The sequence below is a fragment of the Lepus europaeus genome, chromosome 18, assembly GCF_033115175.1.
Source record: "Lepus europaeus isolate LE1 chromosome 18, mLepTim1.pri, whole genome shotgun sequence".
NCBI lineage: Eukaryota > Metazoa > Chordata > Mammalia > Lagomorpha > Leporidae > Lepus > Lepus europaeus.
In genome coordinates this window covers 37,763,946-37,787,702 of record NC_084844.1, presented here as the reverse complement: position 1 = coordinate 37,787,702, position 23,757 = coordinate 37,763,946, and the positions used below count along the sequence as shown (strand labels likewise).

General features: G+C 45.9%; 2 protein-coding genes across 6 annotated transcripts in view; one reads left to right on the top strand and one right to left on the bottom strand.

The window, feature by feature from the left end:
- The window catches only part of ACACA (acetyl-CoA carboxylase alpha), a 332,967-nt gene that overhangs the window by 8,001 nt on the left and 301,209 nt on the right, over positions 1-23,757 (top strand). The gene's annotated exons all lie outside the window — the stretch shown is intronic.
- LOC133777081 (small integral membrane protein 14-like) lies at positions 12,859-13,584 on the bottom strand. The gene has a single exon (XM_062216508.1). It carries the CDS (start codon positions 13,533-13,535, stop codon positions 13,236-13,238), a length of 300 nt encoding a protein of 99 aa, XP_062072492.1. The 5' UTR covers positions 13,536-13,584; the 3' UTR covers positions 12,859-13,235.

Below are 23,757 nucleotides of genomic sequence, written 5' to 3'. Positions count from 1 at the left end.
CTTCCATATGCTAGTTCACTCCTGAAATGGTCACAACAGCCAGGGCTGGGCCAGGCTGAAGCTAGAGCCAAGAACTCCGTCCAGATCTCCCACGTGGATGGCACTTGAGTGATCATCAGTTGCTTCTCAAGCACACTAACAGGGAGCTGGGTCAGAAGCAGAGCAGCAGGGACTCGAACTAGTACTCCAATATGGGATGCCGGCGTTGCAAGCAGCAGACTAACCTACTGCGTCACAATGCCGGTCCCTAAAAATCTTTTTTTTTTTTTTTTAATTATTTGTTTTATTTGTTTGAAAGGCACAGAGATAGATACAGACAGAGGTCTCCCTTCTGTTGTTTCACTCTCTAAAAGCATAGAGCAACTAGGACTGGGCCCCACCAAAGCCAGGAAACCCAATCTAGGTTTCCCATATGAGTGACGGGAACACAACTACTTGACCTATCACCTGCTGCCTCCTTGGGTATGTATTGGCATACCCAAGCTGGAATTGGGAGCAGGGACATGAACCCAGGCACTCCTTTGTGGAGTGTGGACATCCCAAGTGGCACCTTAACTGCTATGCCAAGCTCCTGTCCTAGATCTTAATGTGAGAAAGAGAAAAAAATAAAATTCTGCTAGGGGCAGGGTGCATCCTACTTAAGATAAGGGAAAACAAGCCCCAGAGAACTGAAACCATTTGCCCTAAGTTGTTCACTTACAAGGTAGCACAGCCAGAATTAAAACTCTATGTGCAGGTTAAATTGCCACTTGGGACATCTGCATCCTGTATCAGAGTGCCAGTTCAAATCCTAGCTCCTTGCTTCTGATCTAGCTTCTTACTAATACAACCTGGTAGGCAGCAGATAATGACCAATGTGCTTGGGTCCCTGCCACCCACATGTGAGACCCAGATTGACTTCCTAGCATCTGGCTTTGGGATGGTCCCACCCTGACTGTTTCAAGCATTTGTGGGTGGAAGATTTCTCTCTCTCTCTCTCTCTCTCGTAGTACCTTTCAAATGAACAAAAATTAATAAATAGACATTTTTAGAGAGAGAGAGATCTGTCCATATAGCAAAGACAGCAGCCAACAGAGTGAAGAGACAAACTATGGAATGGGAGAAAATATCTTATATAATAATATAACTTATATTAATAATTAATTAATATAATAATATAATAATAATAACTTATATCTGAAAAGGAGTTGATATTTTAACTATATGAAGAACTCAACTCAATAGTAAGAAAACAGTGCAATTAAAAATTGAGCAAGGGGCCCCAAAAAAATTTCTCAAAAAAAAAAAAAAGATCCAGAAAGTTACACAAATGATTAACAGCTATGTGAAAAAATACTCAACATCACTGATCATTGGGGAAATGCAAATTAAAACGATAGTGCATTATCACCTCATACCTGTTATTAGGGTGATTATTATAAAAATGACAAAAAATAAGCATTGGAGGCCAGCATTGTAGCACAGAGGGTTAAGCCTCCACCTGTTATGGTGGCATCCCACGTCCTGGCTGCTCTATTTCTGATGCAGCTCCTTGCTAATGCACCTGGAATGTAGAGGAAGATGGCCCAAGTACTTGAACGCCTGCCATCCACATGGGAGACTCAGATAAGGCTCCTGGCTTCTGACTTTAGCCTGGCCCAGCCCAGCTGTTGCTGCCCTTTGGGGAATGAACCAGTGGATGGAAGATCTCTCTCCATGTCTCTTTCTCTCTAACTCTGCCTTTCAAATAAATAAATAAATCTTAAACAAAACAAAACACAACAGCAAGGATCTAGAGAAGAGAAAACCTTTGTGAACTGTTGGTGGGCAGTAAATTAATATAGCCATTATAGAAAACTGTGGAGGTGCCTCAAAAAATTATAGATAGATAACCATATGATTGAACAATCTCATTCTGGGACATGTGTCCTAAGGAAATGAAATCAGTATGTGCAGGGCCGGGGCTGTGGCTCTCATGACTAACCCTCCACCTGCGGCGCCTGCATCCCATATGGGCGCCAGGTTCTAGTCCCGGTTGCTCCTCTTCCAGTCCAGCTCTCTGCTGTGGCCCAGAAGGGCAGTGGAGGATGGCCCCTGCACCTGCTTGGGCCCTTGCACCTGTGTGGGAGACCAGGAAGAAGCGCCTGGCTCCTGGCTTCAGATCGGCGCAGTGCTGGCCGTAGGGGCCATTTGGGGAGTGAACCAATGGAAGGAAGACCTTTCTCTCTGTCTCTCTCTCACTGTCTGTAACTCTACCTGTTGAATAAATAAATAAAATCTTAAAAAAAAAAAAAAAAAGAAATCAGTATGTCTAAGAGTTACCTGTATTCCCATATTCATTGTAACAGTATTCAGAACAGCCAACACATAGAAACAACCTATCTATCGATAGACGAATAAAGAAAAATGAGATGTGTACACATACATGTACTATCCAGCCTTAAAAAATGAAAACTCCTGTAATTTCAACAGTGTGGGTGAACCTGGAGGACATTATCTTAAGAGAAATATTCCAGGCACAGAGAGGCAAATTGTCTCACTAGTATGTGAAACTTAAAAAAGCGAAACTCAAGAAGCAGAGAGTAGGGTAACTGGTGCTGGGGTAGCAGAGACTAAGGAGCTGTAGGCAAAAGGTTACAAAATTTTAGTTACAAGGCCTACATTCAGGTGGCCTATTACACAACGTGGTGACTATAATTACTAACACTGTAATGTATGTGCTTACTTGCTAACACAGTACAATTTAAAGGTTCTCACCACAAAGAAGTGAATGTGTGAGGTAATGGATATGTGCATTAGCTTCATTCAGCCATTCCACAGAGTATACATTTATCAAAACATTCATAGGCTGTAAGTATTATGTATTCTTGCCAACTTAAGGAAATAAAAATTTTAAAATATTTATTTATTTATTTGAAAGGCATAGTTGCAGAGAGAGAGAGAAAGAGAGAGAGAGATTTTCCTTCCCATCTGCTGGTATACTCCCCAAATGGCCACAGTGGGTGGAGCTGGACCCATCTGAAGCCAGGAGCCAGGAGCTTCTTCTAGGTCTCCCATACACTTGGGCCATCTTCTACTGCTTTCCCAGGCCATAGCAGAGAGCTGGATCAGAAATGGAGCAGCTGGGACTCAAACTGGTGCCCAAAAGGGATTCCAGCACTGTAGACGGCGGCTTTACCTGCTACACCACAGCACCAGCCCAGAAAATAAATTTTTTTAAGATTTATTTATTTATTTGAAAGAGTTACACACAGAGAGAAGGAGAAGCAGAGAGAGAGGTCCTCCATCCGCTGGTTCACTCCCCAATTGGTCATAATGGCCAGAGCTGTGCCAATACGGAGCCAGGAGCTTCCTCCAGGTCTTCCCATGTGGGTACAGGGGCCCAAGGACCTGGGCCATCTTCCACTGCTCTTCCAGGTCATAGCAGAGAGGTGGATCAGAAGTGGAGCAGCTGGGACTTGAACCGGCGCCCATATGGGATGCCGACACTGCAGGTGGTAGCTTTACCCGCTATGCCACAGTGCCGGGCCCCCAGGAAGTAAAATTTTTTTTTTTTTTTGACAGGCAGAGTGGACAGTAAGAGAGAGAGAGAGAGAGAGAGAAAGGTCTTCCTTTTTGCCATTGGTTCACCCTCCAATGGCCGCTGCGGTAGGCGCGCTGCGGCCAGTGCACCGTGCTGATCCGATGGCAGCTTCTCCTGGTCTCCCATGGGGTGCAGGGCCCAAGCACTTGGGCCATCCTCCACTGCACTCCTTGGCCACAGCAGAGAGCCGGCCTGGAAGAGGGGCAACCGGGACAGGATCGGTGCCCCGACCGGGACTAGAACCTGGTGTGCCTATTGAGCCTCAGAGCCCGGCCAGGAAGTAAATTTTTAAAAGAAACATTCAATGCCATAGGTATGTAAATAAAATATTTTTAATGCTGCTTGGAAAAAAACAAACCCCCAAACTATCCAAGTATAAATAGTAAATTGTCTCTTACTATTTAAAACAGAAGAGGTAGCAGGTATCAGGAGTTTCCTAATGCCATGGCCATTAAACAATTTTCATGAATCCAGGCCTTTATTACTCATCTTTCCTGTCTCTTCCTCTCGTCACTGATTTCTTTCTCATCTACACAAAGTGCAGGATATTTGTCTCATGAGTCACCAGGCTTTTGGTAGAATCCAGTAAGTTAGGTGAACTAGAAATGTATTATTGCAAAGTAGATCTGTTCATCAGAAAATTTAAACATGCCTGGCTACATACTTTTCAACTTGATATGCAGGGCCTCCACCTGTCAAAACAGGCTCCTGAAGTATTTTACATAGTTTGATGATGAACTGTCTATACTCTTTTGTAAGCAATAAGTGCCCAATAAATGTCTGAAATATTCCTAAGGTACTTGGCACAGTTTCGAAAAAGTGTGGACTTTAAAGCTTGTCTGAGTTTGTGTCCTGTCTCCACCTTGACCACTTTCAAGACTTTAGGCAATTTATTATCTTTCTTTGTCTCTTCTCCTCACATATAAAATGAAAAAGATTGGAAGAGTTTTGTAAGAATGTGATGATAAATGAATTTTAGTCACAGGAGGGAGCAAATAAATTGTAATTCTGATTTTAATTCTAGAAGTACTCTCTTAGGTGAGCCTGGGCTTGTTTAGAACTTGTTCTAGAGAAGGGCAGTTAGGACTTGGTATGTCTGTTCCCATATGTCTAGCTCCCCACCAAAGTGCACCCTGTGAAGCATCAGTTAATATCTCAAGTAGCTGGGTCCTTGCCACCCACATGGAAGACCTGGATTAACTTCTGGGCTCCTGTCTTTGGCCTGGCCCAGTTCTGGCTGTGGTGGGCATTAGGGAATTGAACCAGAAAGTGAATGATTAACTTTCTAACTCTGTCTGCCTTTCAAATAGATAAATCAATAAGGTTTACCACTCCCCTCCCCGCCAAAAAAAAAAAAAAAAAAAAAAAAAAGTTGTTCTAGGCTAGGTTGACTAGTGCTTAATATTAGAGTTTTTTTCATTATTTGAATCAATAATTCTTCCCTACTAGAAACCTGTAGATTTGCAAAACAGCAAGTAATTAAATAGAATCTCTTTTGCTGCCTGCTTCTTCAGCATCTTTCTCACTACAGAAAACTAAGGAAAGGTCACAGGACAAATGCAAGTTGCTACCTAAAATAATCCAACCTTGTCTTAAATGGAGAGCTAACTCAGGAGCTATGTCCCAATTAATATATGTAAAGAGTGAACAGACATACGCACTATGTGCAATTAAGTATGAGACTTCCTCAGGGTAGATACAGGGTGAGTATCTTACTATTGTATTCAAATATAACTTACAATGAGGTTAATCTCATGCATATTTAATGATATATGTAATTGTTATGCTGCTGCGTGATAATTAGGCATTAAATGTTGTTTACATAAATGACTATAATTGGCTAATTTTACATAACCATACTCATATTTTAGTGTTTGCTCATTTTATTTCTGTTCTAGAATCCATAATCATGCCAATGACAGCAGTTTTCTGCGGAACTGTTTTATGTTTAATCAAGCACTCACAGAAGCACGCTCTTCTAAATGACACGGCAGTGTTCCTGTCCTGACTTGGTACCAACAATATCTACTGTTCAAGGCTCTTTGTAAATATTCTCTCATTTAGTCCATAAGAAACCCTGGAAGGAAGCTGTTACTCCCATTTCTTGATTCATTAACTCTTATACTCAGAGAATATAAGCAGGCAGAAAAGAGATTCAACCCTTTTCCATCACTTTATACCACCTTGGAGGGTAATGGATCTCATCAGAGATAAGTAAAGTTTCTTTAGGGAGACAAGAGTGGTTCTCCAAAGGGAAAAGGACTCAATGAACTCATCCTGAAAGAGGGAGGGGTCAGTTCCAGAAGAGCTGGAACCTGTTGGAGCTGACTTTCTTAGTGCCTTTTCAAGGAGGGCAGCTTCAGCCAGTGATTTCAAATAGTGTTGCCCCATTACTGCTTACTATATTGCAGAGGTATCTCTTCAGCCTAGTGCCATTGAATATTTGGAGTTTAGGATAAATTCTCTTTATTTATTTATTTATTTATTTTTTGACAGGCTGAGTGGACAGTGAGAGAGAGAGAGACAGAGAAAGGTCTTCCTTTTTCCGTTGGTTCACCCCCTAAGTGGCCGCTACGGACAGCGCGCTGCACTGATCCGAAGCCAGGAGCCAGGTGCTTCTCCTGGTCTCCCAAGCGGGTGCAGGGCCCAATCACCTGGGCCATCCTCCACTGCACTCCCAGGCCACAGCGGTGAGCTGGACTGGAAGAGGGGCAACCGGGACAGAATCCGGCGCCCCGACTGGGACTAGAACCCAGGGGTGCCGGCGCTGCAGGCGGAGGATTAGCCTAGTGAGCCGCAACACCAGTCAATAAATTCTCTTTATTCTGATTCCTTACAAAAGAACTCTAAGGGTCAAGCTAGTGTTTTTCAACCTTTTTTTTTTTTTTAATTAGTGGTACACACTATTGATTTCTTCTTTTTAAAAAAATATTTATTTATTTATTTGTTTGTTTGACAGAGTTATAGAGAGAGGAGGAGAGACAGAAAGAAATCTTAGATTCGCTGGTTCACTCCCCAAGTGGTCCCAGTGGCTGGTACTGGGCCAGGCTAAAGCCAGGATCCAGGAGCTTCTTCCAGGTCTCCCACCTGAGTGCAGGGACCTAAGCACTTGGGTCATCTTCTGCTTCTTTCCAAGGCACATTAGCAGGGAGCTGGATTGGAAGTAGAGCAGCCAGACACAAACCAGCACCAGTGTTGTGGGCAGCAGTTTTACTGCTACACCACAGTGCCAGCCTCTAGAGCATTCTCATGTGTTCATCCCTTCATTCAGTAAGCATTTCTTGAATCCTGCCAGGCCATGAACTGTGCCAGGTACTAGGGATTCAAAGACTAATAAAATACTCTTCTAGCTGGGGAACCAGATGTACACACAAACGATTACATAACCAGACAGGTGAGCTATCATAGAATTATGCTGTGGATGCTGAAGTCTCCGAGAAGGTAGTAGTCAGCATGAGGAAGAATTAAAGAATAGAGCTCTGGGAAGCGATGAACTAAGTCTCTGGGAATAGGGAAAGAAATTCCAAGAGCACAAAAGAAGATCACTGTCCATGAAGTAGTTCAGGGAGAGGTCAAATCGTACAGGGCTTTGCACTCTACTCCTGAAGTTCTGAGGAGCCCATGAAGCATTTTGGATTATGAAATGTTGTTGTCGTTAACCTGGGCTTTAGAATTGCCTCTTTGCCAGTGGTGTGGACTCGGGCCTGGTTGGAGTCCTAGCTCTGCTTCAGACTCCCACCTCCTGCTAACGTCACCTGGGAGGCAGCAGGTGATGCCTCCAGTACTTGAGTTCCTGCCACCCACGTGGGAGACCCGGATTGAGTTCCTGGCTCTTGACTGTGGTTTGGCCCAGTCTGGGTTGTTGTGGGCATTTAAGGAGTGAACTTGCAGATGGAAAACACTGTCTCTCTGCCTTTTTTTTTTTTTTTTTTTTTTTAAGGGAAAAGGTTTATTGTCAGGGGAAGCTGACAGGCTGCCTCCCCGTGCACAGAGAGAACAGCCCTCTCTGCCTTTCAAGTAAACCAAAATAAGTAGGGGCCGGCACTGTGGCATAGTTGGTAAAGCCGCTGCCTGTGGCACCAGCATACCATATGGGCGCCAATTTGAGTCCCGGCTGCTCCACTTCCCATCCAGCTCTATGATATGGCCTGGGAAAGCAGTGAAAGATGGCCCAAGTCCTTGGGTCTCTGCACCCACATGGGAGACCTGGAAGAAGCTCCTGACTCCTGGCTTCAGATCGACAGAGCTGCGGCCTTTGCAGCCAACTGGGGAGTGAATCAGCTGGTGGAAGACCTGTCTCTCTCTGTGCTTCTATTCTCTCTGTGTAACTCTGACTTTCAAATAAATAAACAAATAAATCTTAAATAAATAAGTAAAGATTTTTTTTTTTTTTTTTGACAGGCAGAGTGGACAGTGAGAGAGAGAGACAGGGAGAAAGGTCTTCCTTTGCCGTTGGTTCACCCTCTAATGGCCGCCGCGGTAGCCTGCTGCGGCCGGCGCACCGCGCTGTTCCGATGGCAGGAGCCAGGTGCTTCTCCTGGTCTCCCATGGGGTGCAGAGCCCAAACACTTGGGCCATCCTCCACTGCACTCCCTGGCCACAGCAGAGAGCTGGCCTGGAAGAGGGGCAACCGGGACAGGATCGGTGCCCCGACCGGGACTAGAACCCGGTGTGCCGGCGCCGCAAGGCAGAGGATTAGCCTGTTGAGCCACGGCGCCGGCCAATAAGTAAAGATTTTTAAAAATAGAAAGCAGAGGCAAATGGTTTAGCTATACAAAACTCAAAATCTCTATACAGCAGAAAAAGCATCTTAAATAATGTCAAGACATAAATGGAAAAAATGTTTGTAACTCATATCACAAAGAGCAAATCCTCTAGAAATAGATAAGAGATCAGCCATACAAGAAAAATGTCAGTGACAGAAATAGGCAGTTTATGTGTAGATTTTGAGGTTAGCTACTTTGTTTAGAATTTTACTTAGGTCACTTCCTAGCTCTGTGACCTTGGACAAGCCTCTGGTCCTCAACTTCGTCTACAAAATGCAGATCATAATTGTAGCTGTCTCAGGGGGTTGAGATGAAAGCCAGGCAGAGTAACCTGGTAACTCATGGTAAAAGAAGGAAGAGCACAGAGGAAAATCTACATTTCTGATATGTGGGAACCTTGAAGCAAAGAGATTATAGGAAGAGAACCAACCCAATCCCCATCAGACCTTTCTTTCCTTAGGGGCAGTGATTTATTAAGCCCCCGCAAGTGAGACACTGCACTGCACCTTGGGATACCAGGTTAGTAAAACCCCCATGGAACTGGCCCTCTGTAGTTTCCCTCTGTTTTTTTTTTTTTTTTTTTTTTGACAGGCAGAGTGGACAGTAGAGGGAGACAGAGAGAAAGGTCTTCCTTTTTGCCATTGGTTCACCCTCCAATGGCCGCTGCGGTAGGCGCGCTGCGGCCAGCGCACCGCGCTGTTCCGATGGCAGGAGCCAGGTGCTTCTCCTGGTCTCCCATGCGGGTGCAGGGCCCAAGGACTTGGGCCATCCTCCACTGCACTCCCTGGCCACAGCAGAGAGCTGGCCTGGAAGAGGGGCAACTGGGACAGGATCGGTGCCCCGACTGGGACTAGAACCCGGTGTGCCGTCGCCGCAAGGTGGAGGATTAGCCTAGTGAGCCGCAGCGCCGGCCTGTAGTTTCCCTCTGTAACAGAGACAGGCATCCATCAAATACTACAGACAGGTATTAATAAACATAATAATAATAATATCCTGAAGGACATAGCAGTGTAACAGGGGAGCCTCGGAGAGTTGGGAGCTCACACTGAGGAGCTGTGTTTTGAGTCAGTATCTGAAAGGTGAGTGGGGCATTGAATAGTAGCTGGTAGGGGAAAGGAGCATGAGAGGGTAGAAAGGATGTTCTGGGCGGGGCCACGGCTTAGGCTCTGAAAGACTCCTCCACTGCAGTGAAGCCAGAGTGAAAGGAAGCCTGTGGGGAGGCCAGATCATTGGTCATCCAGGGCCTTAATGGTCTTGGGAGGAGTTGGGACTTCATTTTCATAGCAATGGGAAGTCACCAAGGGACTTTATTTTGATAGCAATGGGAAGTCACCTAAGGGTCTCTGGTGGAAGAACTACAAGATCGCACTTGGGTTTTGAAGAGCTCACTCTGGCTGCGCAGCAGAGAGCTGTGTGCAGAGTGAAGGAAGGCAAGCAAGCGTCAGGAGAGCCAGACTCAGGCTGGTGCCGTTCAGACCAGTGGTGTGCTCTCTGAGCTACTTGTTTTCCTAATATTACTTTAGCAGAAGGCAAAGCCTTTTTTCTTAACGTAATAAATTTGCATCAAATGTTAGCCATCCTCATTATCTACAGTAGGAGAAAAAAGGCTTAAAATTAATCCACCAGGAAGAATGAATACATTGAGTGAAAGGATTTCATTGAAGCAGAGAGGGGAATCAGATTCTTTCCTTTCTAGATAGGAAGGCGGGAGCTAGGGGAGTAAACACCGATAGCTCAGTGGGGAGGAGAGGAGCCAGACTTCCTCTCCCAAGCACTGACTGGCTATTTTGCCCAAGTTTATCTTCTCTGTGCTCAGATAAAAACGTTGGGCAAAGATACTTTACGGCTTACCCTGGCAGGCTCATTGCTTTTTAAGGGAAGTAGCCCCAGGAATTTAGATACTTTGCTGCATATTGCAATTATTTCCAACACTATAGAGTTGTTGTAGATGTGTAGGAAAATAATATCTAAATAAATCATTCTGAAATTGAACTTGCACATTTCTTAGCTGGTTTAATTTCACAATCAGACAATGACTAGTAATCTTTTTGAAAATTGCTTTTTTTTTTTTAATCTTACTGCAATAAAGAATTGAATAGGGTTGGAGTATGCTAATGACCCAGCCACCTTCTTTTGTTGGGTAGAGTCAACAAAGCATAGTCCTTCAGGGTGGGAGACCGTCCAGCCTAAGAAGTTTATTTCAGCGCAGGCATTTTTGGTGCCCTTTTCTGGATGCTTGCATCCCATATCCGAGTGCCTGGTTGAAATTCTGGCTACTCTGTTTCTAATCCAGCTTCCTGCTAATGTGCACTCCAGGAGACAGCAGGTGATTGCTCAAATGCTGCGGTCTGAGCCACCCATGTGGGAGACCTGGACTGAGTTCTGGATTTGTGGTTTTGGCCTGGCCTAGCTCTGGCTATTGCAAGCATTTGGGGAGTGAACCAACAGGAGGAAGATCTCTCCTCTGTTGCTCTGCCTTTCAAGTAGATGAAAATAAATAAACATTTTTTAAAATTATTTATTTATTTATTTATTTGAGAAGCAGAGTTACAGAGAGAGATCTTCCATACTCTGGTTCACTCCCCAATTGGTCTCAATGGCCGGAGCTGGGCCAGACTGAAACCAGGAGCCAGGAGCTTCTTCTGGGTTCCTCACGTGGGTGCAGGGTCCCAGATACTTGGGCCATATTCCACTGCTTTCCCAGGCACATTAGTAGGGAACTGGATGGGAAGTGAGCAGTCAGGATTCCATTTCAAAACCATATGGGATGCCAGTGCTGCAGGTGAAAGCTTAATCTACTATGCCACAGTGCTGACCCCAAATAAGCATTTTAATAAAAAGCTGATTCAATATACATAGAGAGTATACCAGAGGTCACCAGAGGCTTGGCAGGGTAGGAAGTAGGGATACAGAAAAAGGATGAAAAACAGATATCAAAATACAGTTAGGAGAAATAAGTTCTAGTGCTCCATATAGCACTGTGGGGTGACTGACAACAATTTATTGTATATTCAACATAGAGAGTTTTGAGTGTTCCTAACAAAGAAATGACAAATGCTAATCAACCTGATTCAATCATTAGACAGCATATACATGTATCAAAATTGTACATGATGCCCCACAAATAATTAGTGATTATGCGTCAATTAAACACTTTTAAAACATAGGAGACTTTAAAATCATTTTGAGAAATATGGTTTTTAGGACTTTTAGGCATAAACATTGATAGGTTGCTTTTTTATTTTAAGATTTATTTATTTATTTGAAAGTCAGAATTACAGAGAGAGAGAGAGGAAGAGATCTTCCATCCTCTTGTTCACTCCTCAAATAGCCCCAGTGACTGGGGCTGGGCCAGCCCGAAGCCAGGGGCCAGGAACTTCTTCCGGGTGCAGGGGCCCAAGGACCTGGGCTATCTTCCAGAGAGCTGGATTGGAAGAGGAGCAGCTGGGACTAGAACCGGCGTCTATATGGGATGCCTGCGCTTCAGGCCAGGGCTTTAACCCACTACACCACAGCATATGCCCTTCCATTGCCTTTTTCAAAAGGTGCAGTTAGCACCTTCAGCCACTGGATGGCGGGAATTCACAAGAATCCATTGGAAGTTCCTAAATTAAACCCAAGGCATGCATCTGTTGCAGCATTGCCCCAGGTGGAGAGTTAGGTAAAAGAAAAGAACTTTTGTACCTAAAATTTTAGTATAGACATGGATCTAAGTTCCTTAGAAATTCAGACTAGAGGCCGGCGCAGTGGCTTAACAGGCTAATCCTCCGCCTTGCGGCGCTGGCACACCGGGTTCTAGTCCCGGTCGGGGCGCCGGATTCTATCCCGGTTGCCCCTCTTCCAGGCCAGCTCTCTGCTATGGCCCAGGAAGGCAGTGGAGGATGGCCCAAGTGCTTGGGCCCTGCACCCGCATAGGAGACCAGGAGAAGCACCTGGCTCCTGGCTTCGGATCAGCGAGATGCGCTGGCCGCAGTGGCCATTGGAGGGTGAACCAACGGCAAAAAGGAAGACCTTTCTCTCTGTCTCTCTCTCTCACTATCCACTCTGCCTGTCAAATAAATAAATAAATAAATAAAACTATATAAATTATCATCATATAGATTACACCTGGCAAAGGCAGAATTACGACTTCTTCCTTCTTTCAGGAACCTTGTAAGGCTATGTAGAGTGGCTTACAAATGTCATATAATGTCATATAGTGGACCATAAGTCACTCACCATATTGATGAATCATGTTTATTTAAATTTTGACAATAGACACTTTTAATGGAGGGGGGGGAGTAAACAGCTGTTTATTTCTTTTCCTCTCCTACTCTAGCCGCATAAGCCAGTTCTCTAATGGGTGCCACAGATTTTAGCTGTAGTTTGTAAAATACTTCAAGAGCTACCACAGTCCCAAATACTAGAGAAAACTGCCATCCACAAATAAACTACCAAGGTAAATTTAAATATGGTGTAGTTCTAATTCTCTTTCATACAATCCCAGATAACCCCAAACAACTTCATAAATACCTTATGAAAAAAATTTAAAAACCTATCAAAATTATTTAAAATATTTAAGTGCAGATATCTCAAATTTCCTTCAATCAGGCCAGAAATCACCACAAAAAATTATGATCACAGTTACAAACAGAATGAGTGGAATGTTTAAGTTTAGGACAACCAAAAAACCCCATGTATCTTTTAATATAATCATTTACTCAAATATACTGTAGATAGGAATGGTGATAATACAGGAAGCAAAAATAAATTTGCAAGTGAAATTTCAGAAGCTCATGAAAACAATACCATCCCATATTGCAGATGCAAAAGGAAAAACAGTTCTAATGGGGTTAAGAGTACTCTGGTCATCTTCGTTCAATTGGTCGTGGAAGGTGTTGACTATTTTCACTTCCCGTATCACAAAGTTAGTCCACAGGAGGAGCTGGTGGATCTTGTCCATTATGAGGACTGGTTGGCTTTCCGGGTAGGTTGGATCCTCTTAGATTAGGAGGTCTCAGTAAGAACAAGATCACTGCAATAAGCACCCAGGCCATCAAGATCATAGTAACACTTATGCCATTATCACCAGAGGGTCCTGGCAATTCCTGGAGACACTCTGTGTCTGTGCAGTAGGACTGGGACTGCCGCAGCAGATTGATCAGCCTTCTCATTGCATGTTCATGGGAGCAAATGCATTCACAGGGATCGAATCTGCCTTCTGCCATGATTACTCAGCTTGGTTTTACTTGACTGTTTAAATCCGCCCAGACAACAACCGACCTCTTCTTCTTTTTTTTTTTTTTTATTTTTGACAGGCAAAGTGGACAGTAGAGGGAGACAGAGAGAAAGGTCTTCCTTTTTGCCTTTGGTTCACCCTCCAATGGCTGCCGCGGTAGGCGTGCTGCGGCCAGCGCACTGCGCTGTTCCGATGGCAGGAGCCAGGTGCTTATCCTGGTCTCCCATGGGGTGCAGGGCCCAAGCACTTGGGCCATCCTCCACTGCACTCCCTAGCCACAGCAGAGAGCTGGCCTGGAAGAGGGGCAACCGGGACAGAATCCGGTGCCCCGACCGGGACTAGAACCCGGTGTGGCAGCGCTGCAAGGCGGAGGATTAGCCTGTTAAGCCGCGTCGCCGGCCTCTCTTCTTCTTTTTTTAAGATTTATTTATTTATTTACTTGAAAGTCAGAGTTACACAGAGAGAGAAGAGGCATAGAAGGAGAGAGAGAGAGAGAGAGAGAGAGAGAGGTCCTCCATCTGCTGGTTCACTCCCCAGTTGTCCACAACTGTGCCAATCTGAAGAGAGAGAGAGAGAGGTCCTCCATCTGCTGGTTCACTCCCCAGTTGTCCACAACTGTGCCAATCTGAAGTCAGGAGCCAAGGTCTTCTTCCATGTCTCCCACATGGGTACAGGGGCCCAAGGCACATTAGGACCTGGGCCATCTTCTACTGCTTTCCCAGGCCATAGCAGAGAGCTGGATTGGAAAAGGAACAGCCGAGACTCAAATGGCGCCCATATTGGATGCCAGCACTGCAGGCGACGACTTTACCCACCATGCCACAGCGCTGGCCCCCTCATTTTCTTCTGAAGTCCGCTATGGTTGGGATGCCTTCTAGGGTGCCTGCGTCCCATGTCAGAGTGCCTGGGTTTGAGTCCTGCCTCTGCTTCCTATTTCAGCTTCCTGCTGGTGCAGACTCTGGGAGGCAGCAGGTAATGACTCAGGTGACTGGATCCCTGCCACCCATATGGAAGACAGAGTGAGTTCCAGGCTCCTGGAACTCAGCTCCAGCATTATAGATCAGGCATTAATCCTGGGAGAACTGGTGGATGGAGGGCCTTTCCCTGTCTCTGTCTTTCAAATGAATGCAAATAAAAAACAACAACTTTTTAAAAAGCTTTTATTAAAGTCAAGGCTGGCATTGTGGTGCAGTGGGTTAAACAGCCATCTGCCATGACACCAACTTATATGGATGTCAGTTTGAGTCCTGGCTCCTCCCCTTCCCATCCAACTCCCTGCTAATGTGCCTGGAAAAGCAGTGGAGGATGGCCCAAGCACTTGGCCCTGCCACCCACATGGGAGACCTGGATGTATTCCAAATTCTCGGCTTCAGCCTGGCCCAGCCCTGGCCTTTATGGCCATTTGGGAAGTGAACCAGCGGACAGAACTCTCTCTGTAACTCTGCCTTTCAAATAAAACAGAAGAAGAGTTAAAGAAAAATAAAAAAACAACTAGGTAAAGTCAGTTATGCTACCTTTAGCTATCCATTTGGTAGTGTGACAACACATTTTTTGTGTCTAGTAAGAACATGGTGCTTTGTTGGTACTATAGAGATATACAAACTAACACAGGCACTGAAGGCTTCAAGCAGAATAACCGGGTACACATAAAAAAGATAGAGGGGACATTTCCATTTCACCTCACTGTTAAGACGTGTTGGAGTATCTGGGTTTGAGCTTTGGGTCCACTCCCAGTTCCAGCTTCCTGCTAATGGGTACCCTGGGAGGTAGCAAATGATGGCTCAGGTAGTTGGGTCTCTACCACACACATGGGAGACCTGGATTCAGTTTTGGGCTCCTGGCTTTGGGCTGGCTCAGACCCAGTTCTTGTGGACATTTGGAGCACAAAGCAGCAATGTCTCTCTCTCTCTCTCGCTCCCCCACTCCCTGCCCTGGTCTCTCTCCCTCTTAAATAAATAAAAATTTTAAAAGAATGTTTATTTGTTTTCATCTACTTGAAAGGCAGAGAGACAGTCTCTGTCTCTCACTGTCCACTCTGCCTGTCAAAAAAAAAAGAAAGGCAGAGAGACAAAGAGACAGTGAGACAGAGATCTCTTCCATCTACTCATTCCATCTCTAAATGCCCACAACAACTTCGGCTGGGCCAAGTGGAGCCAGGAACCAAGAACCCTATCTGGGTCTCCCACACGCATGGCAGAAGCCCAAGCACTTGGGCCATTATTCACTCCTTTCCCAGGTGTATTAGCAGGAAACTGGATTGGAAGTGGAGCAGCCAGGACTTGAACTGGTATGGAATGTTGGCATTGCAAGCAAGTATTTAACATGCTGTACCACAACGTCCACCCCAATAAATAAATTTTGAAAAAGATATATTTGGGAAAAAGGTGGAATGATGTTCAATCCATGCTAAGATTTGAAAATATACACAGCTCAGTATATGGGCCAAATAGAAATATGGTAGTTGTACATTAGCCAAAAAAGGGGAGCTGGTTAAGAGTGGTGTGAGGAGAATGGTGTTAACAGATGTCCTATTTGTAGATGTATCTATCTGTACTGTCTTTAAAGAGATTTCCTGGGGCCGGTGCTGTGGTGTAGCAGGTAAAGCCGCTGCCTACAGTGCCCGCATTCCATATGGACACCGGTTTGAGTGCTGGCTGCTCCACTTCCATAGCTCTCTGCTGTGGCCCGGGAAAGCAGTGGAAGATGGCCCAAGTCCTTGGGCCTCTGCACCCACATGGGAGACTTGGAGGAAGCTCTTGGCTCCTGGCTTCGGATCAGCTCAGCTCTGGCCATTGCAGCCATCTGATATGGGGAGTGAACCAGTCGATGGAAGACCTCTCTCTCTCTCTGCCTCTGCCTTCTGTAACTCTGCCTTTCAAATAAATAAATAAATCTAAAAAAAAAAAAATTTTATCAGTGTTAACAGTGGTTATCTCTGAAGGGAGGGGCTAGGTATAGCTTTTGTTTATGCTTCCCAATATTTTCTAAAAAGATTTATAATGTGATTACACTTTTTTTTTAGATTTATTTATTTTATTTGAAAGGCAGAGTTACAGAGACGCAGAGGCAGAGAGAGAGGCTTCCTTCCGCTGGTTCACTCCCCAGATGGCCGCAATGGCTGGAGCTGCACCAGTGCAAAGCCAGGAGCTAGGTGCTCCCTCCATGTCTCCCACACAGATGAGAGGCCCAAGCACTTGGGCCATCTTCCACTGCTTTTCCAGGCTATAGCAGAGAGCTGGATTGAAAGAGGAGCAGCCAGGACTCAAACTGGAGCCCATATGGGATGCTGGCATTGCAGGTGGCAGCTTTACCCACTATGCCACAGCATCAGGCCTGTGAATATACTTTTTTTATTTTATTTATTTATTTATTTATTTATTTATTTATTTGGACAGGCAGAGTGGACAGTAAGAGAGAGAGACAGAGAGAAAGGTCTTCCTTTTCCGTTGGTTCACCCCCCAATGGCCGCCACGGCTGGCGCGCTGCGCTGATCCGAAGCCAGGAGCCAGGTGCTTCTCCTGGTCTCCCATGGGGTGCAGGACCCAAGCACTTGGGCCATCCTCCACTGCACTCCCGGGCCACAGCAGAGAGCTGGACCAGAAGAGGAGCAACCGGGACAGAATCCGGCGCCCCGACCAGGACTAGAACCCGGGGTGCTGGCGCCACAGGTGGAGGATTAACCTATTGAGCCACGGTGCCGACCCGTGAATATACTTTAATAACCAGAAAAACAAAGTGAAGTAATTTAATGAGAAAGAGTTTATAATGGAAACCTTGCATTTTGTGCAGGAATAATAGACATTTCTTAGAAAGTGTTTTATCAATTTGTGTCTGTAATGGTGATGCCAAGTTTTGTGCCCAGCTCTGGAGTGAGCTACCGAATCAGGTCCACATACCAAAGTCTGCTTAGGAGTTGTCCCTTTTCCTCTGTCATCCCTCCCATCTGTTCATTTTCTTTTTTTCTTTTTTTTCAAAGATTTATTTTATTTATTTGAAAGTCAGAGTTACACAGAGAGAGGAGAGGCAGAGAGAGAGAGAGAAATCCAAAGCCAGGAGCCTCCTCCAAGTCTCCCACGCAGGTGCAGGGGCCCAAGGCCTTGGGCCGTCTTCCACTGCTTTCCCAGGCCATAGCAGAGAGCCGGATCAGAAGAGGAGCAGCCAGGACTAGAACCAGCGCCCACATGGGATGCCGGCACTTCAGGCCAGGGCTTTAACCCACTGCACCACAGCGCCAGCCCCCCATCTGTTCATTTTCAAAAATCTCCTCTGGTAAAGAAGTATAGGATTGGGGCCAGCTCTGTGGTGCAGTGGGTTAACGCCCTGGCCTGAAGCTCCGCTTCCAATCCAGCTCTCTGATTTGGCCTGAGAAAGCAGTAGAAGATGGCCCAAGTCCTTGGGTCCCTGCACCTGTGTGGGAGACCCAGAAGAAGCACCTGGCTCCTGGCTTCGGATGGGTTCAGCTCCGGAAGTTGCTACCAATTCAGGAGTGGACCTTCAGGTGAAAGATCTCTCTCTCTCTCTCTCTCTCTCTCTCTCTGCTTCTCCTCTCTCTGTATAACTCTGACTTTCAAATTAATAAATAAATATTTTAAAAAAAGAAGTATAGGATTCAAGGTTGTTAACTGCTGAGGGGATCAGGGGATGCTCAGTAGGTTCTTGCTTTGTTCAGGGAAACATTTGGCTCCAAAGCAAGATGGACCATTTTGATCCTATCACTGAATTTCTATAAGGTCAGAATAAGTGTTACCTAAATTATATTCTTGCAGAAGATTTTATGAATATAGACTTTCTTTTTTTTAAAATTAATTTATTTATTTGACAGAGTTAGACAGTGAGAGAGAGACAGAGAGAAAGGTCTTCCTTCTGTTGGTTCAACCCCCAAATGGCCGCTACGGCCGGAGCTGTGCCGATCCGAAGCCAGGAGCCAGGTGCCTCCTGCTGGTCTCCCATGCAGGTGCAGGGCCCAAGCACTTGGGCCATCCTCCACTGGACTCCCTGGCCACAGCAGAGAGCTGGACTGGAAGAGGAGCAACCGGGACTAGAACCTGGCGTTCATATGTGATGCCGGTGCCGCAGGCAGATTATTAACCAAGTGAGCCACGGCGCTGGCCCCAAGTATATGCTTTCCACAGGTTTCATCTTCTGTGTTCCCAGAGTAAGGAGCACTCTGTGGTGGATGAGGCTGGGAAGGATGGGGATAGATGAGAGTACTCATCCTGGGCCAGGAGTTCCCAGGGACATATGCTTTTAATCACCCTCCCTGGTGGTCCTGAGGAAGAGCAGGCATTTCCCCTAAAAAACAGATGGCAGGATTCTGAGACAATGTTATGGATTGGTGCAGGGGTGCAAATGATAACACTCATTTATCCAAATGACATCTCAGTGTTCTGTACTCTCCATTGTATTTTCAAAGTGTGCTCTCAGGGACTTGGGAGGTGCTTTAGGATTTCCTTCAAACCTGTTGTCATTCATGCTTTGCATCTGTTCTGTCAGGCTCAGTTGAGGTGTTTGCTCAGGCCTGAGAGCCAGAGGTTCCCTGTGGGCATAGCTTAAGGAATCTCTTTCTGGACAATACTTAAAGAAAGATACAATTCATGTTAGCTTTTGACCAGACAGCTAAGAGATCAGAATTCTTAGAAACAGACACTTGTCACCAAAATGAAACCATTTCAGACTCTTTTTTCTTGTTTAAAGATTTATTTTTTTGAAAGGCAGAGTTAGAGAGAGAGAGAGAGAGAGAGAGAGAGAAATCTTCCTTCCACTGGTTCACTCCCCCAAATGGCCACAATGGCCAGGGCTGGGCTAGGCTGAAGCCAGGAGCCAAGAGCCTCATCTGGGTCTCCCATTTGGGTGCAGGGGCCTAAGCACTTGGGCCATCATCTTCTGCTTTTCCAGGTGCATTAGCAGGGAGCTGGATTGGAAGTGGCACAGCTGCGACTCAAACCAGCACCCATTTGGGATTCCAGAGCTGCAAGAAGCAGCCTAATCCATTATGCCACAATGCTGGTCCCTACTTCAGACTCTTAAGAGAAGAGTTGTGGTGTAGTGGGTTAAGCTGCCACCTGCTTTGCCAGCATCCAATATGGACACCTGTTTAAGTTCTGGCTCCTCCATTTCTGATCCAGCTCCCTGCTAAAGTGCCTGGGAAAAGCAGTGGAGGATGCCCTAAGTGTTTGAGCCCCTGCATCCATGTGGGAGACCCAGATGAAGCTCCTGGCTCCTGGCTTTGGTCTAGTTCAGCCCTGGCCATTATGGCTGTTTAGGGGGTGAATGAGTGGGTGGAAGATCTCTCTCCTTCTCTCTCTCTCTTTCTCCTTCCTTTCTTTGTGTAACTCTGCCTTTCAAATAAATAAAATAAATCTTAGAGAGAGAGAAAGAGAGAAGAAACAGGCCAACACCCTGCCTCACCCCTTCTGCCCTTCTCTTTTTTATCTGAATGCTGCTTCACGATTAGCTCTTTCCACCTTCTCACCACACACTTACTTCATTTGGTCAAACCCTGCTTGTAGCCACGTCCCGGTGAGAAAGAGCATCATCATCATCGTTTTGCTCTGGAATGCTCTACCAGAATGCTCTGGAGTGCAGCTCACTGTCAAAGTAAGGTGAATGTCAGAGCCACTTGAGGAATTCTGGGTTGTTGGAAGACTGTCTTCTCTCTGCCATCTCTGAACCCCTTGGCCATGACTTATAAGGAGGACTTTGGAATGCATAGGGTCAAGTTTTCTCTGCCAGTGTGCTGATGGCTACCTATAGTGGCAAAGACTGAATGCTAAAATCCTGGGAACATGAACCTGGGCGAGCAGGTGAGCATGAAGTCTGCTGTGTGGACAACAGAGGCATTGGGAGCTGTGCCACACTATCAGTTGCCTTTCCCTGTTCCTTGGCTGCTGTGTTTGAAGTGTTTTATGAAAAAGAGCAGTGAGATCTATTCATAGTGCTTGGAGGGAAGACTTTGTTTTCATTTGATGGGATGGAACTGTGTCCATTTTTATGGGTGTATAAAATGAACCACAGATGCTGGTAGTAGTGTCAGCAGTAGGATCAGAGGAGGGGAACTCTGCTGTCCAGGCTCTCCCTTCGCTGCCCTGACCTCTCTGCTTGTCATGTCCCTACGGAAGACACGGTGTAGAAGTGACAAGTGTCTGCTGTGTCTGTTAATAATAGTAAGAAGACTGTGTAGAGAAAGTTGCTGTATTCATAAGATGTGTGAGGCAGAGCAGAACTTTTCAGAAGTATGTTTGGTGGATAACTGATCCTTGTAGCTTCTTTTGGGTTTGATGGGTTGAGAGTGTGTTGTTCAACCTGGAGACTGAAAAGAAATATGAAAGATCAGGAATGATGCAAGTGGACATTTCTTCATATGCCAACACAGCACAGGCACAAGAGTCAAGTAGAAAACCCCATGTAATTCCAAGTACCTTTCATTTTGCCTCTTTGTTACCTGGTAATTGCACTGAGAACGTATGGGCAAGGTACACCTGTAAATAAGGAACTACGCTGGTTGAAATTTTTAGCTCTTTGGCAAAGTGCCCATCTATCCCTTGACCAATTTGTCTTAAATGGAAGACAGATTGAGTTTGTGGCTGGCTTGGATCCCAGACGCAAAGGGACTCTACTTCATCCCTGTAGTCATACCCAAACAATCCCATTGTATTTTGAAAACACCCAGAGGCCTGAGTGCACATAGACTAATATGTCCGATCCAATTCCACTCCACCATATGTTTCCATGCCCCATATAATGTTGTATGTACTTTCTAAATGTTTAACTGTTATGAACATAATTACAGGTTTGTTTTCGTCAGTCTTTCCCCTTCCCCTCGACTGGATTATAAGCCTCTTTAAGGCAGAAAACTTGGCACATGGGTTTTTAGTAAAACAACTGGATAGGTGAAGCAGCCAACTGTAGCAGTACAGGAGTTAAAAGACCTGGATGCTATTTCTGTTTCAGTCTGCCGTGTGACCACGGGGAAGTCACATACCCTCCCCAGCCCTCAAAGTAAATGTCAGTAAAATGCAGACATCTGCCCTGCTACCTCCCAGGGCTTTTGTGAGGCATAAATGTGGTAATATGTAGAAGACTGCCACCTTATTACAATTTTATGAGTTCCTTTGCCATTTGGTTGCGTATTGTGACCACAGGAGTATAGGTAGAGTTGATGCGACATAGTTCTGATTCTACATTGGACTTTCTGTCCCCTTCAGGTCTATTTTTTCCAGTTTTTCATAAAAATGATAATATTGATTGGGGTAGAGAACAAAAAATACACCATATGGTAAAATCATACTAATTTATATAGGTTCATCATCCAATATTGAAAGAAATAGGATTATAGAACATATTGACCTGCCAGAGATGACAAATTGGTGGCTGATGCCTGGAATACTGTGATAAGAAAGATTCTGATACCTGACCTGGGTGGAAGGAGTATCATGCTTGATTGTTGATTTGTGCCATTATCATAGAATTAAAGAGCAGAGGGGTGGGCATTGTGGCATAGCTGCCTGTGACCCCGGAATCCCGTGTCATCCCATATCAGTGTGCTGTTTTGGGTCCTGGCTGCTCTGTTTCTGACCCAGCTCCCTGCTAATGCTCCTGGGAAGTCAGCAAATGGTTGCTTATATACTTGGGCCCCTGCCACCTGCCTAAGAAACACAGATGAAGTTCCTGCTTCCTGGCTTCAGCCTGGCCCAGCCACAACTGTTGCAGCCATTTGAGTAAGCCAGTAGATGCAAGATCTCTCTCTTTCTCCCTCTCTCTGCCAGTCTGTTACCCTGGCTGTCAAATAAATAAATAAATCTTTTTTTTTTTTTTTTTTAAGATCTACTCATTTACTTGAGAGTCAGAGTTACACAGAGAGGCAGAGGCAGAGAGAGAGAGAGAGAGAGAGAGAGAGAGGTCTTCCATCTGCTGCTTCACTCCCCAGATGGCCGCAATGGCCAGAGCTGTGTTGATCCGAAGCCAGGAGCCAGGAATTTTTTCCCGGTCTCCCACACGGGTACAGGGGCTCAAGGACTTGGGCCATCTTCCACTGCTTTCCCAGGCCATAGCAGAGAGCTGGATTGGAAGTGGAGCAGCTGGGACTCAAACCGGCGCCCATTTGGCACTGCAGGTGGCGGCTTTGTCACAGCGCCAGCCCCATAAATATATATATATATATATATATATATATATATATATATATATATATATTTTTTTTTTTTTTTTGACAGGCAGAGTTAGCCAGTGAGAGAGAGAAACAGAGAGAAAGGTCATTCTTCCATTGGTTCACCCCCCAAATGGCCGCCACGGCTGGTGCGCTGTGGCCGGCACGCTGCACCGATCTGAAGCCAGGAGCCAGGTGCTTCCTCCTGGTCTCCGATGCGATGCGGGTGCAGGACCCAAGCACCTGGGCCATCCTCCACAGCAGAGAGATGGACTGGAAGAGGAGCAACCGGGACAGAATTCGGTGCCCCAACTGAGACTAGAACCCAGGGTGCCGGCACTGCAGGCGGAGGATTAGCTTAGTGATCACTAGGCTTAGTGAGCTGCAGCGCCGGCGCCTCCCATAAATAAATCTTTAAAAACAAATAGGGGCCTGTGCTGTGGCACAGCGGGTTAACACCCTTGCCTGAAGCGCTGGCATCCCATATGGGCGCCGGTTCTAGTCGCGGCTGCTCCTCTTCGGATCCAGCTCTCTGCTGTGGCCTGGGATAGCAGTAGAAGATGGCCCAAGTCCTTGGGTCCGTGCACCTGTGTGGGAGACCTGGAAGAAGCTCCTGGCTCCTGGCTTTGGATTGGCACAGCTCCGGCTGTTGTGACCATCTGGGGAGTGAACCAGTGGGTGGAAGACCTCGCTCTCTCTCTCTCTCTCTCTGTAACTCTGCCTGTCAAATAAATAAAATAAATCTTTTTAAAACAAACAAATCTTTTTTTAAAAAGTCCACAGATGGGGGCTGGCACCGTGGCATAGTGGGTAAAGCTACTGCCTGCAGTGCCGGCATCCCATATGGGCACCGGCTGGAATCCTGGCTGTTCTACTTCCAATCCAGTTGTCTGCTATGACCTGAGAAAGCTGTACAAGATGGCCCAAGTCCTTGGACCCCGGTACCTGCGTGGGAGACCTGGCTCCTGACTTTGGATTGGCGCAGCTCCAGCCATAGCAGCCATCTGGGGAGTGGACCAGTGGATGGAAGACCTCTCTCTGACTCTGCCTCTCCTCTCTGTATGTA